Source organism: Mustelus asterias, chromosome 22 (genome assembly GCF_964213995.1).
Source record: "Mustelus asterias chromosome 22, sMusAst1.hap1.1, whole genome shotgun sequence".
Classification (NCBI taxonomy): domain Eukaryota; kingdom Metazoa; phylum Chordata; class Chondrichthyes; order Carcharhiniformes; family Triakidae; genus Mustelus; species Mustelus asterias.
This window is the reverse complement of record NC_135822.1, coordinates 10,367,052-10,388,878: the sequence shown is the minus strand read 5'-3', so window position 1 is coordinate 10,388,878 and position 21,827 is coordinate 10,367,052. Positions and strand designations below refer to the sequence as shown.

Genomic DNA, 21,827 nt, shown 5'->3' with positions numbered 1-21,827 from the left:
CTGGCGTCAACATCCCAGAAATAAAATGATGCACTCCTCCAGGTGCTCCGGTTTCCTCCCACACTCCAGTGATGTGCAGGTTAGATGGATTGGCCATGCTAAATTGTCCCTTAGTGTCCCAAGATGTGTAGGTTAGGGGGATTAGTGGGTTAAGGGGATAGGACCTCTGTGGGATGCTCTGTTGGGGAGTTGGTGCAGAATCGAAGGGCCAAATGGCCTCCTTCTGAGATCCTTGTCCCAATGCATCCTATATCCATGTCGTGGTCTCATTGTAATCTTGTGGGCGACTGGTTCAGGCGCTATCCCTGACAGTCTATCCTTAGTTGGGTACACAGCACCCCTCTGAAGAGCTGGAAATTCTCCTTCTACAGGAACTCACAGAAGCTATTTCATGAAATGCTTAATGCTGCAAAAGGAGCCCCATCCTGAAGCAGAACGGGCAATTGGAATGGATTCACGGGTGGCACCGTGGTTAGGAAGGTTGCCTCACAGTGTCAGGGATCCGGGTTCGATTCCAGCTTTGGTTGACTGACTGTGTGGGTGCAGCGAATTCACCTGGGAGTCACCCCGATGAGTGTACAAACATGACAAAACCGTGGCGTGAATCCAACTGTAGACTTTTGTCAATTTTATGACGTTGGCCATTGTCTGGCAGTGCAACCAGTTACAGAAGAACCAGGCGACTGGCTGCAGCCCCGTAAAGCAAACGCACTGACATCCCAACTTACTCGGGCACCCTGCAAGGCCGACTCCTTGGGCAGCAGTTACGTTGTCAAGACAACAGCCGTAGACCGATTTGCTGCAATGTTGTTGTGGGGCAGACGTCAGAACTGCAGCTGCACACAGAGAGAGTTACACAGGTTAATACATTGAACACGCTCCAATACACATTTCCAGGCAAGTAGCCTCATTTTGTGTTTTATAGGATGAACACCAAGTGTCGTCAAGTTCCCTTTGCCCCTGCTGTTGGGGTGCAGGAAGCTGCAGCCACTTGGGAGCAGGTATGTGGAGTTTGACAGCAATGGAGTGGGTTTTGGTGCATTTTTGGGTGGGTGGTTCTGGTGAATAAGCACAATCCAGGACCCCACGCACCCCAGATATACTCGCTTCCACCTTCTTCCGTCGAGAGAAGGAGACAAAAGTCTGAGATCACGTACCAACCGACTCAAGAACAGCCTCTTCCCTGCTGCCATCAGACCTTTGAATGGACCTACCTTATATTAAGCTGACCTTTCCCTACCCCCTATCTGTGACTGTAACACTACATTCTGCACCATCTTCTTTCCTTTTCCCCTTTGCACTCTATGAACAATATGCTTTGAAAACAATACTTTTCACTGTATGCTAATACATGTGACAATAAATCAAATCAAATCAATGCATACCCCAGTGATGGGGCACTGCTGTTTGAAGGCATGGTGACAGTGGAATGTGGGATTTGATTTAGCCAATAATTCTTGTGATCTAGCAAGTGCTGGTGGGCTTTGACAAAGGGTCACCTGGACCCGAAACGTCAGCTCTTTTCTCTCCTCACAGATGCTGCCAGACCTGCTGAGATTTTCCAGCGTTTTCTCTTTTGGTTTCAGATTCCAGCATCCGCAGTAATTTGTTTTTATCCAGTGGTGATGGGGTGAAGGGTGGGAGGGGGAAGGGAGGGGTGTAAGGGGGAGGGTGTTTTCAAGTTCGAGGATCGCGTCGATGGGGGCTAATTCAGAATTCCAACTGCAATGGGTGATGAGATCCAGAGATCTCGGGACCACTGGGGAGGGGAAAAAGCCAAGGTGCTGTCTGCGGGGCCAGTAGGGTGGGGCAGGGTGAAGGCAAGTTCTGTTGCCCATTTCCAGACTTTGTTCCCAGACTGATAGTAACTTTAAGCATGGAATTATATGCTAATTATATAACAGCAAATGCAGAATAAATCTGTGTATATAATATATAACCACCCACTCAAGTGTAACTAATGATTGAATTTTACTGAAAAATTAAGTATCTTATTAGTAAGAAATGTGGATAGTGCAATATTCCAGTAGTTCAAAAAACCCCGCTCCTTTTCAATGGAACGTAGCTGACCACACTCAAGGCTGTCTGTATCAAAGCTTTGTTTCAATCATGTGCTTTTGATGCAATTAAATCTCCTTCCATTGCACTTTAAACAACTTAAGTAGGGGAACAGCTGATCCCAGTCATTTCCAGCCCACACTGCATCTGGTCCTACACTTGAATCACATTCTAAATCAGCGTCTGGAGGCTGCTTGCAAGAAAAATCGAAGGAACACTGGTTGGCAACAAACACGCTGTGGTTTCGCAATGCCCTCTGATCTCGGTTCCAGACCCTCAGTAACAGGCTGACAGACCCATCTCTGCAAGATGTGGTCAAATCTTCAGCGCTACCGTTGATTAGGCTTCCGCGTATTAATACAAGCAGGCACGGTGGCACAGTGGTTAGCACTGCTGCCTCACAGCGCCAGGGACCCGGGTTCAATTCCGGCCTCGAGTCATTGCCTGTGAGAAGTTTACACCTTCTCCCCGTGTCAGCGTGGGTTTCCTCCGGCTGCTCCAGTTTCCTCCCACAGTCCAAAGATGTGTAGGTTAGGTGGACTGGCCATGGTAAATGTGTGGGACGACAGGATTGGGGAGGGGGCCTGGGTAAAGTTTAAGTTTACTTATCAATGTCACAAGTAGGCTTACATGAACACTGCGATGAAGTTGCTGTGAAAATCCCCTAGTCGCCACACTCTGGCGCCTGTTTGGGTTCACTGAGGGAGAATTTAGCATGGCCCTTGCACCTAATTAGCACGTCTTTCTGATTGTTGGAGGAAACCAGAGCATCCAGAGGAAACCCACGCAAAAACAGGGAGAATGTGCAGACTCTGCACAGACAGTGACCCAAGCCAGGAATCGAACCCGGATCCCTGCCACTGTGAGGCAGCAGTGCTAACCACTGTGCCATCGTGCCGCCATCTATCTATCTAGCAGAGCTAGATAGATTCTTAGAAAGAAAGGGGCTGATGGGTATTTGGGGTAGGCGAAATGCAAATTTGAGGTTACAGCAGGTCAACCATGATCTTATTAAGTGACGGAACAGGTCTGAGGAGTGAATAGCCTACTCCTGCTTCTTGTTGGTATGTAAGTCAGGATGGTGAGTGTCTTGGAGGGGAACTTGTAGGTGGTGGTGTTCCCATATACTGTTGCCCTTGTTCTTTCAGGTGGTAGAGGTCACGGGTCTGGAAAGTGCTGGTGGAGGATTCTTGGTGCATCCCTGCAGTGCATCTTGTCAATGGGGGTCTCCAATTGCTGGAACGTTGATGGTACAATTCATGGCTCACCTTAGGCCTGAATTATTGCCTCACTTTTTCCCCTGATATTTTTGGTTTTTTTTCGAATAGATACTGATTATTGTTACCTGCCATCCTCCTGCCCAATTAAATGCTCCCTGCAACCAAACTCATCACAGGGGAGGGCACAAGGTTACAGAATCACAGAATCCGACAGTGCAGAAGAGGCCCTTCGGCCCATCGAGTCTGCACCAATGCATGAAATGCCCTGACCTGCCCATCTAATCCCACTTGCCAGCACTTGGCCCATAGCCTTGAATGTTATGGCGTACCAAGTACTCATCCAGGTACTTTTTAAAGGATGTGAAGCATCCCGCCTCCACCACCCACCCAGGCAGCGCATTCCAGATCGCCACCACCCTCTGAGTAAAGAAGTTTTTCCTCAAATCTCCCCTAAACGTTCCACCCCTCTTTTAACTTGTGTCCCCTCATAACTGACCCTTCAACTAAGGGGAACAGCTGCTCCTATCCATGCTGTCCAAGCTCCTCATAATCTTGAACACCTCAATCAGGTCGCCCCTCAGTCCTCTCTGTTCCAACGAAAACAACCCAAGCCTATCCAACCTCTCTTCATAACTTAAATGTTCCATCCCAGGCAGCATCCTGGTGAATCTCCTCTGCATGCCCTCCAGTGCGTTCACGTCCTTCCCAAAATGGCGACCAGAATTGGACACAGTACTCCAGCTGTGGCCTCACCAAAGTTCTATACAACTCCATCATGACCTCTCTGCTTTTGTAATCTATACCCCAATTGATAAAGGCTAGTGTGCCATCTGCCTTTTTCACCACCCTATTAACCTGCCTTTCCATCTTCAGAGATCTGTAGACAAACACGCCAAGGTCCCTTTGTTCTTCAGAACTTCCCAGTTTCATAGTATACTTCCTTGTCAAATTACTCTTTCCAAAGTGTATCACCTCACACTTTTCAGAGTTAAATTCCATTTGCCACTTATCCGCCTATTTGACCATCTCGTCTATATCTTCCTGTAACCCAAGACACTCAACCTCACTATTAACCACCCGGCCAATCTTTGTGTCATCGGCAAACTTACTTTACTCCATCCAGCAAACCAGAAGATTTCACCTGGGTTCGTACAGGGGCACTGAATGCCTGGCTGGGGCCCCATGCAATCACCTCTTTTTTTTGATCACTCCATTTTACCAAATGTCACGAAGCTATGCTCCTTTATTCTTGAAAACATGAATTTCCAACTTTCAACTGACGGACGTCGTGCAGTTTGAACTGAGATAGGGCAACCTGCTTAAAGATGCAAGCCTACATTCCAAGGTGAAGGCAAGAAACTAACAAATCACCCTGAGGGGAGTGTGAAGAGAGAGACATTCCCATAATGCCGGCACCCTTCAAAACTGATCATTGTCTCAGGAGAAAACATTAAAAATATGAAGCATCAGAGATTGAAACAATGGCTGCCACAGCCAGACGCGCCCAAAACCTCCTGGAAGTACACAATGGGTGAAGTATTTCAAGGCAAGGCTGCCCAGCCACTAGAGAGAGATTGCAAGTGACGCAGGTGGTATCAAGAAAGTCTTCAGCAGAAGAAACAGGCCAAAAGCTGCTCTCCACCCCCTCCCCGCCCCACCCCCCTTCCCCCCACCCCACCACCCTCTCCTTCTTTTGGAATAAGTGTGTCACCCAGTTTGAGATGCGAGAAACCTACCAGCAGAACAAAATCTCACAATAATTGCAATATCTTCTACATCTGACTGCATCCAAGAAACCAACTGACCTAAATCAGCCGCAGCGTTTAAAATCTACACCTCAAGAATAATCAAAGGACACTTCACTGAATATTAGTGTCATAGAAAAATACAGCACGGAAACAGGCCCTTCGGCCCAACTGGTCCATTGCGACCATGGTGCCCTCCCAGCTAGTCCCAATTGCCCGCGTTTGGTCCATATCTCTCTAATCCTTTCCCACCCATGTACTTATCCAAGTGCTTTTTAAATGTTGCTGTTGTACCCGCCTCAACCACTTTCTCTGGCAGCTCATTCCATATCCGCACCACCCTCTGCGTGAAGAAGTTGCCCCTCAGGTTCCTTTTAAATCTTTCCCCTCTCACCTTAAACCTATACCTTCTAGTTTTCAATTCCCCTTCCCTGGGAAAAAGACTATGTGTGTTCATCCTATCTGTGCCCCTCATGATTTTATACACCTCAATAAGGTCATCCCTCATTCTCCTACGTTCCAAGGAATAAAGTCATAACCTGGCCAACCGCTCCCTATAACTCAGGCCCCACTAGACCTGGCAACATCCTCCTAAATCTTCACTGCACTCTTTCCTGTTTATCAATCTCATTCCTATAACAGAGTGACCAAAACTGGACACAATACTCCCAAGTGCAGCCTCACCCATGACTTACACTTACATTCTTTTACCTTTTTTATTGGACTCTAACTCCCTCCCCACTGAGAAGCCCCGATGGAGAGGATGTTTCCACTAGTGGGAGAGACTAGAACCCGAGGGCACAACCTCAGTGTGAAGGGACACTCCATTAAAACTGAGATGAGGAGGAATTTCTTCAGCCACAGGGCGGTGAATCTGTGGAACTCATTGCCACAGAGGGCTGTGGAGACCAGGTCATTGAGTGTCTTTAAGACAGAGATGGATAAGTTCTTGATCAGTAAGGGGATCAAGGGTTACGGGGAGAAGGCAGGAGAATGGAGATGGGAATCATATCAGCCATGATTGAATGGCGGAGCAGACTCGATCGGCCAAATGGTCTGATTCTGCTCTGATATCTTATGGTCTTATTACATAAATGTGTGCATGTTGTGTCTTTGTGCATGCGTGTGTGTGCACATGTGTTGGTGTGCCTCTGCACACGTGTGTGATTGAATGACTGCCTGAGGGCCGAACGCTTGACTTCGGGGCAGCACGGTGGCACAGTGGTTAGCGCTGCTGCCTCTCAGCGCCAGGGACCTGGGTTCGATTCCTGGCTTGGGTCACTGTCTGTGTGGGGTTTGCACGTTCTCCCCGTGTCTGCGTGGGCTTCCTCCGGGTGCTCCGGTTTCCTCCCACAGTCCAAAGATGTGCGGGTTATTAGTGTCCTGAGATGCGTAGGTTCGAGGGATGAGCGGGTAAATATATAGGGAGGGATATGGAGGTAGGGCCTGGGTGGGATTGTGGTCAGTGCAGACCCGATGGGCCGTGTGGCCTCCTTCTGCACTGTAGGGATTTGATGATTCACGTCGTTAGTTTTTTTTGCAGGTTTAGTGGCTAATAAACTTGCTTTCTTTCACTCAAGAAAACCTGGTTTGGTTGGCTCCTTGATGCTCACAGTTGAATTGGTGAATTGCATGATGATTTGGAAAAGGCGCATCCTCGTGAGAAACCATTGTTGTGACCATTTGAGGAGGTTGGACGGAGGGAAGCCATTTTACCCTTTCCTCATGTGAAACCCACTGATGTACGTTGAGGAAAAGGCATATAAAAATAGTTGACAAAATGATTGGTAATCAGCTGGTGGCTGATCTTGGCAGGGGTGGAACAAATGCGAGCGTAAATAAACAGATTGCAACTCCCTGACAACAGATGGCCACAGGACAAGTATTAAGAACTGTTCCTGGCAGCTACCGACTGGAAAACATTGGAAATAGGTCTCCAGAGATATTTGGTGAGTTAAATCACTTGTCTATTGTTAATGTATTATTGTGCTCCACTGTAAGAGAGAACCTGGGCGAGGGACTTAAGGGCTGGAATTTTACCAGCGCTTTGCTGCGGTCAGGATTCAGGGGAGGAGTCTGCTGTCTTCCCAATGCCATGCCATTTTCCAGCACTAGGAAGGTTGGCAGAAGTGCCACCCAACAGAAGCCCAATTGTGCCACTTCCCACACCTCCATTGGCATTTTTCCCAAGTTGAGGGTGGCAGGGTTATTACTATTTTTAAAAAATTTCTTCATGGGACATGGGCGCCGCTGGCTGGGCCAGCATTTATTGCCCATCCCTGGTTGCCCAGGGGCAGTTGAGAGTCAACCACATTACTGTGGCTCTGGAGTCACATGTAGGCCAGACTAGGTAAGGACGGCAGATTTCCTTCCCTCAAGAAGTTAGATGGGTTTTTCCGACAATCGACAATGGTTTCATGGTCATCAGTAGATTCTTAATTCCAGATATTTTTCATTGAATTCAAATTCCACTATCTGCCATGGCGGGATTCGAACCCGGGTCCCCAGAACATTAGCTGAGTTTCTGTTTTAATACTCTGGTGATAATACCACTAGGCCATCACCGCCTGTGTGAGGAGATCACCCCAGTGAAACCTGGCAGGGCCCTATCATGCTACAGCAAGGTGGGGGGGCTCCTTTCTGAGCACTCCATGGCTCACCACCCCATCCCGATTGCTGGGGCCACCCTGCCATCATCTCCCTACCCACCTGCCCATTTCTTGGAGGGTGCCAGCCATTGAGCCACCCTCTCAATGCTGCTTGCAGCCTCAGCACTGGCCACAGCCAGCCTCAGATTGGGTCAGCTGCTACTGGGGGCAGGCCCATGTCCCAAATCGGAATGGGGCCCTGGTGCCAATGAATCAATTCGTCACCACCAGGAACATGAGGTCTCAGGTCCCACTCCTGGCTGAAACAGGATCGCCCCTCTGTGTTTGGCTCAGGGGGGTTCATACCGTCTACACAACACCAAGGTGATGTTACTGCAGTAATATCCTGGCCAAGTATCAAACTCCAAAGAGAATGTCTATGTGATTGATAATTAGAACAAAATGGCTGGGTGAATGAATGTGTGTGCGCACACACACACAAGTGTGCGTGCATGTAGGTGAGCACGCATGTGCGTGTACACAAGTGCATGTGTGTGCATGCTTATGGTGTGCATGCCTATGGGTGTGCATGTCTATGGGTGTGCATGTCTATGGGTGTGCATGTCTATGGGTGTGCATGTCTATGGGTGTGCATGCTTATGTGTGTGCAAGCTTATGGGTGTGCAAGCTTATGTGTGTGCAAGCTTATGGGTGTGCATGCTTATGTGTGTGCAAGCTTATGGGTGTGCAAGCTTATGGGTGTGCATGCTTATGTGTGTGCAAGCTTATGGGTGTGCAAGCTTATGGGTGTGCATGCTTATGTGTGTGCAAGCTTATGGGTGTGCATGCTTATGCGTGTGCAAGCTTATGGGTGTGCAAGCTTATGGGTGTGCAAGCTTATGGGTGTGCAAGCTTATGGGTGTGCAAGTTTATGTGTGTGCAAGCTTATGGGTGTGCATGCTTATGCGTGTGCAAGCTTATGGGTGTGCAAGTTTATGGGTGTGCAAGCTTATGGGTGTGCATGCTTATGTGTGTGCAAGCTTATGGGTGTGCAAGCTTATGGGTGTGCATGCTTATGTGTGTGCAAGCTTATGTACACATACATGTAGCAAAGCAAAATACTGTGGATACTGGCATCTGAAACCCAAACAGAAAATGCTGGAGAATCTCAGCAGGCCTGACAGCATCTAGGGAGAGAGAATAGAGGCAGCGTTTCATTGGCTCTATTCTCTGTCCCTAGATGCTGTCAGACCTGCTAAGATTCTCCAGCGTTTTCTGTTTTTGTTGAACATACATGTGTATCTGTGCACACTGGTGCATGTGTGCGCACGTATGTGCAGACTCACCCTCGCAGGAGCTTGGCGTGATGACGTGGAGGTCCTTCTGCAGCCCACAGCGGTTCATCTTCAGTTCACACTCATTGTCATAGGTCACACCGTCAGAGCCGCAGACCTGGCCGGAGGAAGAGAGGCAGTCTCGTGTTATCAGGAGAAAAAAAATATATCTTTTTATCGGAAAAGTATTAAGCCCTGTTTAAAACAAACAGCTGAGTGACTAAACCCAAACAACTGCTCCAAGCATCATTCCCAGCAGGATTTTCAAAAGGACAAAACCTCGAACAGACATACTGCTGACAGGAATAAAAGGGACTTTGTTTGATTCATAAACTATACAGTGTTTTTTTTTTGTTTAAAAGCTTTTCTTTCCTTTGCAGTTTCTGAGAGATGTTTTCTCCTCTTCCTTTGGGCTGTTGGCAGCACCTTCAGCAAAGCCTTCCAGACTGAAAATTCCACATGCCTGGTCCTTTCTGTCCCACTCCGGGAGGTAGAAAAGGAATCCGGCTATCAGTGGAAAGTCCAAAGGAGCAGGGGGGCCGGGGCGGGGGGGGGGGGGGGGGGGGGGGGGAATCAGTTATAAATTCAGTAACGGTGACTGGGAGGGGGTTTGCAGGCTCCCGCGCAAGAACAGCTCACCCAAACGAATTTCGATTTGACCTCCCGCCTCTATTTCAGGCAATTGAGGTCACGGGTCTCAGAGCGCGGAACCCATTTGTTCTGCCAGAAGGAGGAAATTAACTGTACCGTGGCATCCTTTACAGGTAGCTGAAGTGGGTGGAAGTGTCCTCAGTTGAACATCACATCCAAGAGGTGAGAGCCCTGACAAAGCAGCGCTGCCTCAGGGTATGCTGGTTGACAGCAGAGTAGCAGCCGGGATTGTGCATTCAAAACGCAGGAACAAGGCTTGAACCCTTGTGATTCAGAGGTTAGACTGTCACCGCTGAGTTAAGCAGACAAAGCATGATTTGCAAAAGTCGCTTGCCCCGGGGAGTGCAAGAGAAAAAAGGAACAGTACAATGCTTTGAATGGAAGTGACATTGATTTATAAAAGCTTTAAATCTGACCCAGTGCACAGAAAGCTCTGGGTGATAAGTTAAAGAGCTCTTAATAAAATGAGCCTCAAATTGACACGTATGGTTATTGAAGAAAGAATCAATGCCTGCTCCAATAAATAACAGTAGTGTCACAGCTGGCACTCTTATTAATGTCTCTGGTCACTTCAAAAGAGGTGTAAAAATACACCCTGGCTCACTGTGAGGCTCTGGACTCTCGATTGTTGCTTAGATGTGTAGCACAGGCACAGGCCATTCGGCCCATCTGATCCATGTCAGCAATGATACTCATAGAATTCTCCAGTGCAGAAGGAGGCCATTCGTCCCATCAAGTCTGCACCGACCACAAACCCACCCATTCCTTTCTGACTTCCCAGAGTGGGGCGGCACGGTGGCACAGTGGTTAGCACTGCTGCCTCACAGCGCCAGGGACCCGGGTTCAATTCCCGGCTTGGGTCAGTGTCTGTGTGGAGTTTGCACGTTCTCCCCGTGTCTGCATGGCTTTCCTCCGGATGCTCTGGTTTTCTCCCACAGTCCAAAGATGTGCGGGTTAGGTGGATTGGCCACGTTAAATTGACCTTAGTGTCAGGGGGATTAGGTAGGGTAAATGCATGGGGATATGGGGATAGGGCCTGGGTGGGATTGTGTTCGGTGCAGACTCCATGGGCCAAATGGCCTCCTTCTGCACTGGAGGGATTCCGTTCTATTCACCCAGGCCCTAATCCCATAACCCCATGCATTTATCCTAGCTAGTTCCCCCTGACACTAAGGGGCAATTTAGCATGGTCAATCCAACTAACCCGCACATCTTTGGACTGTGGGAGGAAACCGGAGCACCCGGAGGAAACCCACGCAGACACAGGGAGAATGTGCAAACTCCACACAGACAGTGACCCAAGCCAGGAATCGAACCCAGGTCACTGGTGCTGTGAGGCAGCAGTGCTAACCACTGTGCCACCGTGCTGCGGAAACAGGGTTTCCTCTTATCTTACTTTGTCGAACGCTATTGGCACATCCTTCTATTCCTGTTAACCTTCCACACTTATACTCATCTAGAATCCTCTTCAATATTATCTGTGGTGGCACAGTGGTTAGCACTACTGCCTCACAGCGCCAGGGACCCGGGTTCGATGCCCAGCTTGGGTCACTGTCTGTGTGAAGTTCGCACGTTCTCACTGTGTCTGCATGAGTTTCCTCCAGACGCTCCGGTTTCCTCCCACAGTCCGAAAGACGTGGCTGGTTAGGGTGCATTGGCCCTGTTAAATTCTCCCTCAGTGTACCCGAACAGGCGCTGGAGTGTGGCAACTAGGGGATTTTCACAGTAACTTCATTGTAGTGTTAATGTAAGCCTACGTGTGACACCAATAAATAAACTTAAACTTAAAACTGCGCCATTCAGCTCAAGTAAAAAAGTTAACCCGGGTCCCTGGCGCTGTGAGGCTGCAGTGCGAACCACTGTGCCACCGTGCTGTGGAAACATGGGTTTCCTCTTATCTTACTTTGTCGAACACTATTGGCACATCCTTCTATTCCTGTTAACCTTCCACGCTTATACTCATCGAGAATCCTCTTCAATATTATCTGTGGTGACACGGTGGCACAGTGGTTAGCACTGCTGCCTCACAGCGCCAGGGACCCGGGTTCGATTCCCGGCTTGGGTCACTGTCTGTGCGGAATCTGCACGTTCTCACCGTGTCTGCGTGGGTTTCCTCCGGGTGTTCCCGGTTTCGTCCTACATTCCAAAGATGTGCCTGTTAGGTTGATTGGCCATGCTAAATTGCCCCTTAGTGTCAGGGGGATTAGCAGGGGAAATATGTGAGGTTAGGGCCTGGGTGGGATTGTGGTGGGCTTGATGGGCCGAATGGCCTCTTTCTGTACTGTAGGGATTCTATGATAGTCCACGTGGTAGCAAATTCGACAATCTCACCATTCTCTGGGTAAAGAATTATTTAAATGACAAGCTCACAAACGGGGAATGTTCATTTTACATTAACACAATTCTGCGAAAGTAGGGAATCTCATCATATCGGCAAGATATTAAAATACAAGTTTCTAATTAAGGATTCCTGATCTCTGTACTAGATTAGCCTGAAGTGCTGAGTGGCAGCATCTGTAATTTATACGCACAGGAACAATAGGGTGCCTTATCATCAATCATTGGAGCGCATTTGTTTTTACAAAGAAGTACGGGGGTAAAGGAATCACTTTTCATGACATTATTACAAAGCTTCGTCTTAATTTACCGAGCTGCCGATGGTGGTGAGGAAAATCAGGAGACACATTACTCACTGGATTCCGAGGGACGTTACTGCAGAAGAATTCACAGACACAAGGTTCATCTTCCGTGTCCTCATCCCACATTCCTCCGTACTTCCGGCACCGTTCCTGCTCACACTCGTTGTCCTCACCCGATCCGGACCCTCCGGAACCACATTCTGACAAGAACAAAAAGAGACAAAGTCAACACAATTAGTGGCTCAAAAAGCAATGGAATTGGGGAGGATGGTGGGAGAGAGGGAGAGGTGGCGGGCACAGTCTCAACTCTACCCACCTGACCACTGCCCGGGGGGAGGGGTGGTGGGCACAATTCCAACTCTACCCACCTGACCACGGCCAGGTGGGGGGCAGGTGGTCGAAACAGCCCAACCTTGAGCCGCCAGCTTTGGTTCTTTTGATTTGATTTATTATTGTCCCTATTAACATACAGTGAAAAGTATTGTTTCTTGCGCGCTATAGAGACAAAGGATACCATTCATAGAGAAGGAAAGGAGAGACTGTAGAATGTAGTGTTGCAGTCATAGCTAGGGCGTAGAGAAAGATCAACTTAATGCGAGGTAGGTCCATTGAAAAATCTGACAGCAGCAGGGAAGAAGCTGTTCTTGAGTCGGTTGGTACGTGACCTCAGATTTTTGTATCTTTTTCTCGACAGAAGAAGGTGGAAGAGAGAATGACCGGGGTGCGTGGCGTCTTTAATTATGCTGGCTGCTTTGCCGAGGCAGCGGGAAGTGTAGGTGGTGAGAATGCCCGATTTAAAATAATCAGAATAACCAGCCTGCTATGATTCCCAGGCTGTGTGTAGATGTCAGTAAACTGAAATGGAAGAATAGATTATTTTTTCATACTAATTATTTGCATGTTGTACACATGCTTGGTGCAGTAATCGTTGAAGGGAAATTTAAGTCAATGTTTTTATTCAATGAGTTGCTTCTCTCTGAAATCTAGTCCTGATAATGCCACTTAAAAGTGGTTCAATAATTTTTGCAAAGGTGACCTCTGCCTCCCACAGTTTAACATTTGTTGGGTTTTGAACCCCGCTTTATCTGCGTAACGCTCTGTAATATGGGCGGCATGGTGACACACTGCTGCCTCGCAGTGCCAGGGACCCAGGTTCAATTCCCAGCTTGGGTCACTGTCTGTGCGGAGACTGCATGTTCTCCCCGTGTCTGTGTGGGTTTCCTCCAGGTGCTCCAGTTTCCTCCCACAGTTCAAAGATGTGCGGGTTAGGTGGATTGGCCGTGCTAAATTGACCCTAGTGTCAGGGGGACCAGCTCGGGTAAATGTATGGAGTTATGGGGACAGGGTCTGGGTGGGATTGTGGTTGGTGCAGACTCAATGGGCTGAATGGCCTCCTTCTGCACAGTAGGATACTATGATCTATGATCTAAGTCCGAAAGACGTGCTGATTAGCTGGATTGGCCATGCTAAATTGTCCCTCAGTGTACCCGAACAGGTGCCAGAGTGTGGCAACTAGGGGATTTTCACAGTAACTTCATTGCAGTGTTAATGTAAGCCTACTTGTGACACTGATAAATAAATGAACTTTAAACTTTATCCCCAACAGGGAACCAATTGTAACTGCAACTCTGGCCCAAGTGGGGGCAGCGCACTGATTATCTTCACAACGAACAAAGGTCAGTGGTTAATTGGAAACCGAGGCTGGGGCTCCAAAAGTTGCCTTTCAGAATAAAGAAGGATGAGGAAAAAAACCTTCATTCAAAATGGCCTCCTTCTGCACTGTAGGGATTCGATGATTCTATGATCTGCCTATAAGTGAGAAAAGATACAGAGGAAAAGGACAAGGAAGTAATATAATTAAAGAGCTCCTAAAAAGGAAGATATGCCTGGCTTAGTGTCCAAGCGTGAGACCGATGGAGGGATGAATATGATGGAATTGAGATGAACATTAATGTGCGCTTGGAGAGTGTGTTCTGAATCACCGTCATGTCTGAGGAAAAACCATTTTCACCCAGATGGTGGTGAGAATCTGGAACTCGCTGCCTGAAAGGGTGGTAGAGGCGGGAACCTTCACAACATTGAAGAAGCGTATAGGTGAACATTTGAAACGCTGTTGCAATACAAGGCTACGGACCAAGTGCTGGAAAATGGGATTAGAATAGATAGGTGCTTGATGGCCAGTGTCGACATGATGGGCCGAAGAGCCTCTCTCTGTGCAGCAAAACTCTGAGTCTACAGCTGCAATTTTGCCGTCCTGCCCGCCATGGGAATCGTAGCGGGCGGGACGCGGATCATGCAAAGATCTGTTGACCTTGGGTCGGAGTTTCTGGTCTTGGGGCGAGCGTGGCCGGAAAATCCCGCCGATGTTTTGAATTTATGGAACATTTTGTTTATAGTGCAGGGTGACAAGTTCTTGAAAGTGAGAGGGGGAAAAGTTTAAAAGAGATGCCAGGGGCAAGTTTTTCACACAGCAGGTGGTGAATGCCTGGAACGCGCTGCCGGAGGAGGAGGAGGTGGAAGCAAATTCTGTCGCAACGTTCAAGAGACATCTGGATATGAATAGTCAGGGAATAGAGGGATATGGACCATGTAGAGGCAAGAAGATATTAGAATAGAGAGGCATCTGTGTCGGCACAGACTTGGTGGGCCGAAGGGCCTGTTCCGTACTGTTCTTTGTTCTATTTCCACTTGTTTGTTTGCCAGCACCGAAAATAAACTGCAGAACAGAAAATAAGTAAATACCTACCTTTCCCTCAGAACAAAAATGTACCTTCTATTGTGGCACTGATTGATACCGGTCAGAATCGATTTTAATCCTCACTCTCGGACCCCTCTCAGTCCTCGATTTCAACTCCTTCCGTCATCCAGCCCTTCCCTTTCCAAAGAGTTCTGGCCAAAGCCAGTTAACACAGGTGGTCAGCTGTTCTCAAGTCCTCACTTTAACCAAGAGTTTAACTCCCCCACCAGACATGAAGCCAATTAGGGAATTGGGGAAATGTTTCCTCTTGCTACACTCAATCTTGGTAATGAGAATGACTTTGTTAATTAAATGTTACAAACCTCATCGGAAAGGGACATACTTTACATCCTGATTTTAGATTAGTCCTCCACAACATCGCCCAGGCTTCTGTGGCGTAAACATTTGTACATCGTTCTACACTGGAGCAATCAATACCGCATTGATCTCTGGGTATCAAATAACTTGACCGCTTTCTCCAAAACGACATTAGACACTTTAAAGTAATCTTGCACTTCCCACCCAATAAAGGTAAAATCACCAAAGTCCCAGATGACCAGAGGCTGATCCCCCCTTTGAGGGGCAGAGCTGACTGGTGATGATTTAACCCGAGGAGCGCCACACCTCAGGTGAGGGGCAAGGTTGAGAAGGTGGGAATAACCTCAGCCGGTACGGGAATTGAAACCGCGCTGTTGGCATCTCCCTGCATCGCAGGCCAGGTGGCCATCCAACTGAGCTAAACCAACCCCCATGACATTCCCACACAATACTCAGGAACAGGCATCAAACTTTCAACCCAACCCCCACCACCCACCCCAACATCCCCCATTCCACACACCCACCCCTCTCACATCAGCAAAGATCAATCGCTCACATTTTCTGTTCAAACTTAGAATCAATCACTACACTGCAGGAGACCATTCAGCCATCGAGCCGGCACCGACAACAATCCCATCCAGGCCTCATCTCTGTAACCCCACGTATTTACCTTGCTAATCCTCCGACACTAAGGGCAAAATTTTCCCTCCCGTCCATCCATGGGTGGATCATGCAAAGGTCTGTTGACCGCGGCTGGAAAATCCCACCCTTAGGGGCAATTTAGCGTGGCCAATGTACCTAACCCGCACATGTTTGGACCGTGGGAAGAAACCGGAGCACCTGGAGGAAACCCACGCAGACACGGGGAGAATGTGCAAACTGCACACGGACAGTGACCCAAGCGGGAATTGAACCTGGGTCCCTTGCACTGTGAGGCAGCAGTGCGAACCACTGTGCCACCGTGCTGCCCCTTTTTTGCTGATAAAAATTAATCTTTCTTGTTGTAAATGGCTTCCTTCCGACCTCCTGCTGCAGTTCTTTTGGTAATCGGGAAGGGGCTTGGCGAGCCAGTGTGTCTGTAGTCTATGGAGCATTTGTACAGTTCATTTAGATAAGGGCTGATTGGACTGTTCCTCCCCACATGCCAAGTGTAAGAATTTCACAGCACTAAGTTTGCTTATTGTTTCCTGAACCTTTAGAATCAGAGGAGATTATACAACATGACAAGGGTAGTGAAGTGGGAAATTTGAAATGAAATGTACCAGGTTATCTATCCGAGTGCAGCACAGCACCAGGTGATCAGTGCTCCACATGCTTGACTTCCTGCACTCTGCCCAGTAATGCCTGGGCAGACACTCACTGTGAACAAGTTTCCACTTGAACTGCAATGAATCTCTTTAAACATCTCCAAATGTTGCCATTGTCCACACTGACAATCCTGAGCTTCTGAGCACAGAACTGAATATTGAGTTGATTTGAAAAAAGAATGCCAGACCTTCATTCAAAATGGGGGGAGGGGTCTCGCCCGGCCGAATGTACTGTGTGGAAAGGAGAGAGAAAATGTCACCAAGGCGGGCGGGGTGGGCAGAGATTCACTCTCTCCTCAAAGGGGATATTGAACTTCACCGATTTCTATGGAGTTAGTCTAAAATGGAGTAATTGGAATGCAATTGGTCCAGTAATCCAAAGGCCCAGATTAATATTCCATCTGGTGGAATTTCATGGAAGCACAGCATTCCTACCATGCAGTGGGAGGCCATTTGGCCCATCGCGTTTGCACCGGCTCTCTGAAAGAGCCTCTTAGCCAGGGCCAGCACCCACTCTATCCCTGTAACCCTGCGCATTTACCATGGCTAATCCACCCAACCTGCACAACTTTGAATACTAATAGGCAATTTAGCTTGGCCAATCTACCTAGCCCTCGCATCTCTGGACTGCTGGAGGAAACCGGAGCACCCGAAGGAAACCCACACATTGATCATGGCCACTCCACGTAACCTGCACATCTTTGGACACTAAGAGGCAATTTAGCATGGCCAATCCACTTAACAAACAAAGCTTTGGACTGTGGGAGGAAACCGGAGCACCCGGAAGAAACCCACGCAGAGACGGGGAGAATGTGCAAACTCCACACAGACAGTCACTCAAGGCCAGAATCGAAGCCTAGCGCTGTGAGGCAGAGGTGCTAACCATTGTGCCACCCATTAAATTTAAATTCATTTTGATAAAAGTTGCAATTGAAAAGCCAGTATCAGTAATGGTGATCCTGAAACTATCACCGATTGTTGTAAAAACCCACCTGGTTCACTAATGTCACTTTGGGGGAGGAAATCTGCCGTCCTTACCCAGTCTGGCCTACATGTGACTCCAGACCCACAGAAATGTGATTGACTCTTAAATGCCCTCTGAAATGGCCGAGCAAGACACTTAGTTCAGGGGCAATCAATGGGCCTTGCCAGTGATGCCCACATCCCAGCAAAGAATGGAAGCAAAGTCAAAGTTAACTGACCAGAGCGGGGTGGTGGCCCTGGCTAAGATGCTCTTTCAGAAGCCAGTGCAGGCGCAATGGGCCGAATGGCCTCCCACTAGATGGTAGGGATTATGTAGCTCCATGAAATTTTCACCTGTTGGTCAGTTAAACAAATGATAATTTCTGATCCCTCCCCCCCACCCCCCTCAACTCACCCTCACACCGATAGTGGACAGGGGTCGTTGAGAAAGATTTACTTTGGACATGGATAGGCTTGGCCCATTGCATCATTGCAAACTCCGACGGCAATGAGTTCCCATTTAATGAGGGCTACTGGCAGAGTGCAGTAGACCAATAAACCTGTCTTAATAACTCCAGCATTGATTCCCACTGTCTGGAACTTGTCGACTGATGAGACTATCACACGGTCAAGGACATTGCGCCTGGCCATTGCTTCACGAATTAACATTCAAATGTATTCGAGGAGGTTGCTTTTATTTTGCGGCTTAGATGCAGTTAATGTGCAAACCAAACGAGTAAATTTAGCAATAATAGCTAGCTACTGCACTGAAGATTGGGTAGCAGTGGATGGATTATGCTTTATAGGACATTAACCTTTGCTTGTTTGAGGCATTCCATTTTGCTGATTAGCAGAATGGTGGAAGGAGGATAGAATTCCAGCTTCCATTCTTACTCAGAAATTGGATTTACAAACCTACAGTGCAGAAGGAGGCCATTCGGCCCATCGAGCCTGCACCGACAACAATCCCACCCAGACCCTAACCCCGTAACCACACGTATTTACCCTGCCAATACCCCGACACTATGGTGCTCAGGGGCTTCCAGGCCTTTATCATAGAATCCCTACAGTGCAGAAGAAGCCATTCAGCCCATCGAGTCTGCACTCACTCTGAGTATCTTACCCAGACCCTCTCGCCCGCCTTATCCCTGCAATCCCATCGCTAATCTCATCTAAACGACATATCTTGGGACATCAACGGGCAATTTACAATGGCCAAGCCACTTAACCTGCACAGCTTGGGACACCAAGGGGCAATTTAGCATGGCCAATCCTCCTAACCTTCACATCTTGGGACACGAAGGGGCAATTTAGCATGGCCAATCCTCCTAACCCACACACCTTGGGACACTAAGGGGCAATTTAGCATAGCCAATCCTCCTAACCCGCACACCTTGGGACACTAAGGGGCAATTTAGCATGGCCAATCCTCCTAATCCGCACACCTTGGGACACTAAGGGGCAATTTAGCATGGCCAATCCTTCTAACCCGCACACCTTGGGACACTAAGGGGCAATTTAGCATGGTTAATCCACCTAACCTGCACATCTTTCAGTTGTGGGAAGAATCCCGAGCACCCAGAGGAAATCCACGCAGACACAGTGGAGAACGTGCACACTCTATGCAGTCACCTGAGGCCAGAATCGAACCCGGGGTCCTTGGCACTGTGAAGCAGCAGTGCTAACCACTGTGCCACCGCGCCATCCCTTAATAACTTGATCAGGTCTCCAGTATACAGTTAAGTGCCATTCCCTGTACCACCCAGATGTGGAGCACCAGTTCACGTGGGGTACATACCGTCATCGCAGGGACTCTCTTCCACAACCTCAATTTTCTTCTTCTGCTGGCAGGAGGCAGAATGCAGATCGCACAGGTGCGTGTACGTGATCCCATCGCTCCCACAGACTGGGGAGATGGGCTGGTTCTCGCACCGAGGGCAAACGCACTGGCTGTCAACGCACTTCGCTCCAAAGAAGCAGATGTTGGAGCCGCATTGTCCTGAGAAATGGAAGAGCGAGAATGTGAGCAAGCAGGGATATGAAGAAACAGTTCTATATCACACTGGGGGCACTCCTCCAACAGCAACTGAATCATTTTAACTTTTAGAAGTCGAAACAAGTTAGAAGGGCACACCGAATCCATTCTCAAAAAATTTGTGGCACTCTAAAGACTGATGCTGTGTAAACTACCAATTGAGCTTCCCACTTCTGTAATGTCCTAAATATGTAAGGGGTTGTGGGTTTTAAACAAAAAGAAAAAGATGTGGTGTGCACACATAGATTCAAAGTAACACACAACAGGTTTATTCTAGGAGCACTTGCCTGTACAGAGTAGAAAATGAAAATAAACATCAGCCTGTGCAACACCCTAATGACATCATTAGATCATGTGATCAGCTCGTAAAGCAATCTTGCAACCACTTAAATATATAACAACTTTTGTGGGAGGTTTTCTCATCTCTTCCCAGAAATTCATTGCATTGCACAGAAACAGGCCATTTAGCCTCACAGGTTCGTGTTGGACATGAGCCTCCTTTCTCCCTATTTTTATCTGACCCTATCTACATCTCCTTCTAATCCTTTATCTGACTATATCTCCATCTCCTTCTGATCTTAAGGTGCCTCTTAAAGGCACCTCTGCTCTTCAATTCAACCACGTAGTCACAAGTAAGGTTGGAGAAATAATCCAGGGATCTCATCAAGCTGATCATCAACTGCAAGCCAAGGCAGATGTCGGAGAGCAGATTAAAGGTCAGTAAAGTACTTTCTGAGAGTGTAAAAGGCACTTATATAAATGCGAGTTTTCAGTTTTGTGCTGTTATTGGGGAGTTATTGCTGGAACCCGATCCCTTATGCTCCCCGGCCAGCTGCGACTCTGAAACTTGCAAGAGGAGAGAAGCCAAGGCACGGACTCTGAAAGCGTAATTTTGTTTGACTCCTGGGCTATCCAACAAGCTAGATGCTCTTAAAGGATTAATGACGCATCCGCTCTACTTAAACAAACCTTACATGAGAACGAGCACGAACGTGGACTTCAATAATAACCAAATAACATTTATCTGCCTAAACCTTTCGGTGACTAGGCTGATGCATCAAGGGACTAATGTGTTTTGTCAGCCGTCAGAGGAAAACATAGCTCAAGACACAAGACCGTAAAAGAGTGAGAATGTTGTGTACATAAAACAACCAACATCAGAATGAGCTCGAGATACTTTATTTAGAACACCACTCAATCCCTACAGTCATCATTAATAATGAAACCGTTCAAAAATATTTGGGGCCTTATCACTTTGAAATGTCTCAAAGCGCTTCATGTGATAAATTATTCTTGGATGGTAGTGCAATTATTAGAAGTAGCAAGAAATCAGAATCAATAACATTCCGCGAGCAGTGATGAGGTGAGCAATCACTACTCTATGATAATTGCTGATTGAACAGGGAATGTTGTCCTAGATGCTAGGAAAGATCATCTTCAAAATAGTGCCGCGGAATGGTTAGCGACCATGTGAACTACTCAAACAAACAGGCCGAACCTCAAGTTAGGGTTGTCGGCCTTGTAACTGGCTGTGGGGTTTATTCTCTGTAAAAAACGGCAATGCAAGAGGACTTACTGCACTCTCCCTGGGCTGCGACCTGGATATCTGTCTGCTTGATGCAGGACTGAACATGCAGCTCACACTCATTCTTGTACGTCCTGCCGTCTGTGCCACACACCAGCTGCTCGGAGCTGACACATTCTGTAGGGCAGAGACACTTTCCTGTCTCCGCCTCGCAAATGGCACCAAATTGGCAGTTTCCACAACGATCTGGAAGCACAGAAAAAAAACAAAATGGCATCACTCGAAAGCCAAAGTAACCCTTTGTTTTGTCAGCGAAAAAGAAGAAATAAAACAACACAAACATGCAGATTAGCCGTGGGTGAGTACATACTGAAATTGTGTGGTGAGAAATATTAGGAATGTATAGGCATTCATTATTCTTATCCATCCCCATTCTTCAGAATCACTTCAATGCTGCTGCAGGAAGCAAAATGTCTCATCGTCCGACAATGATAACCAGGTCACAGTTCACAGAGAAAGTTGGTGTAACTGACAAGGTGGAAATGCAGCCCAGAAACAGGTCATTCAACCCGACAGTTCCATGCCAGTTTATGCTCCACATGAGTCTCCTCTCACCTTAATTTATCTAGTCCTCACAGCCGATCCTTTAATTCCTTTCTCCCGCGTTAATTCGATGTGGGCGTCGCTGGATGGGCCCTCATTTATTG

At 47.8% G+C, this 21,827-nt stretch overlaps 1 protein-coding gene across 1 annotated transcript in view; it reads right to left on the bottom strand.

Moving 5' to 3' along the window:
* Nucleotides 1–21,827, bottom strand: part of agrn (agrin) — a 582,383-nt gene that overhangs the window by 94,629 nt on the left and 465,927 nt on the right. Inside the window, exons 9-13 of the mRNA XM_078238727.1 lie at nucleotides 21,172–21,366; nucleotides 19,359–19,559; nucleotides 12,290–12,435; nucleotides 8,958–9,063; nucleotides 729–836 (exon numbers count right to left, since the gene is read on the bottom strand). Coding sequence (XP_078094853.1) covers nucleotides 729–836; nucleotides 8,958–9,063; nucleotides 12,290–12,435; nucleotides 19,359–19,559; nucleotides 21,172–21,366 — 756 coding nt within the window. The remainder of the gene's footprint in view (nucleotides 1–728; nucleotides 837–8,957; nucleotides 9,064–12,289; nucleotides 12,436–19,358; nucleotides 19,560–21,171; nucleotides 21,367–21,827) is intronic.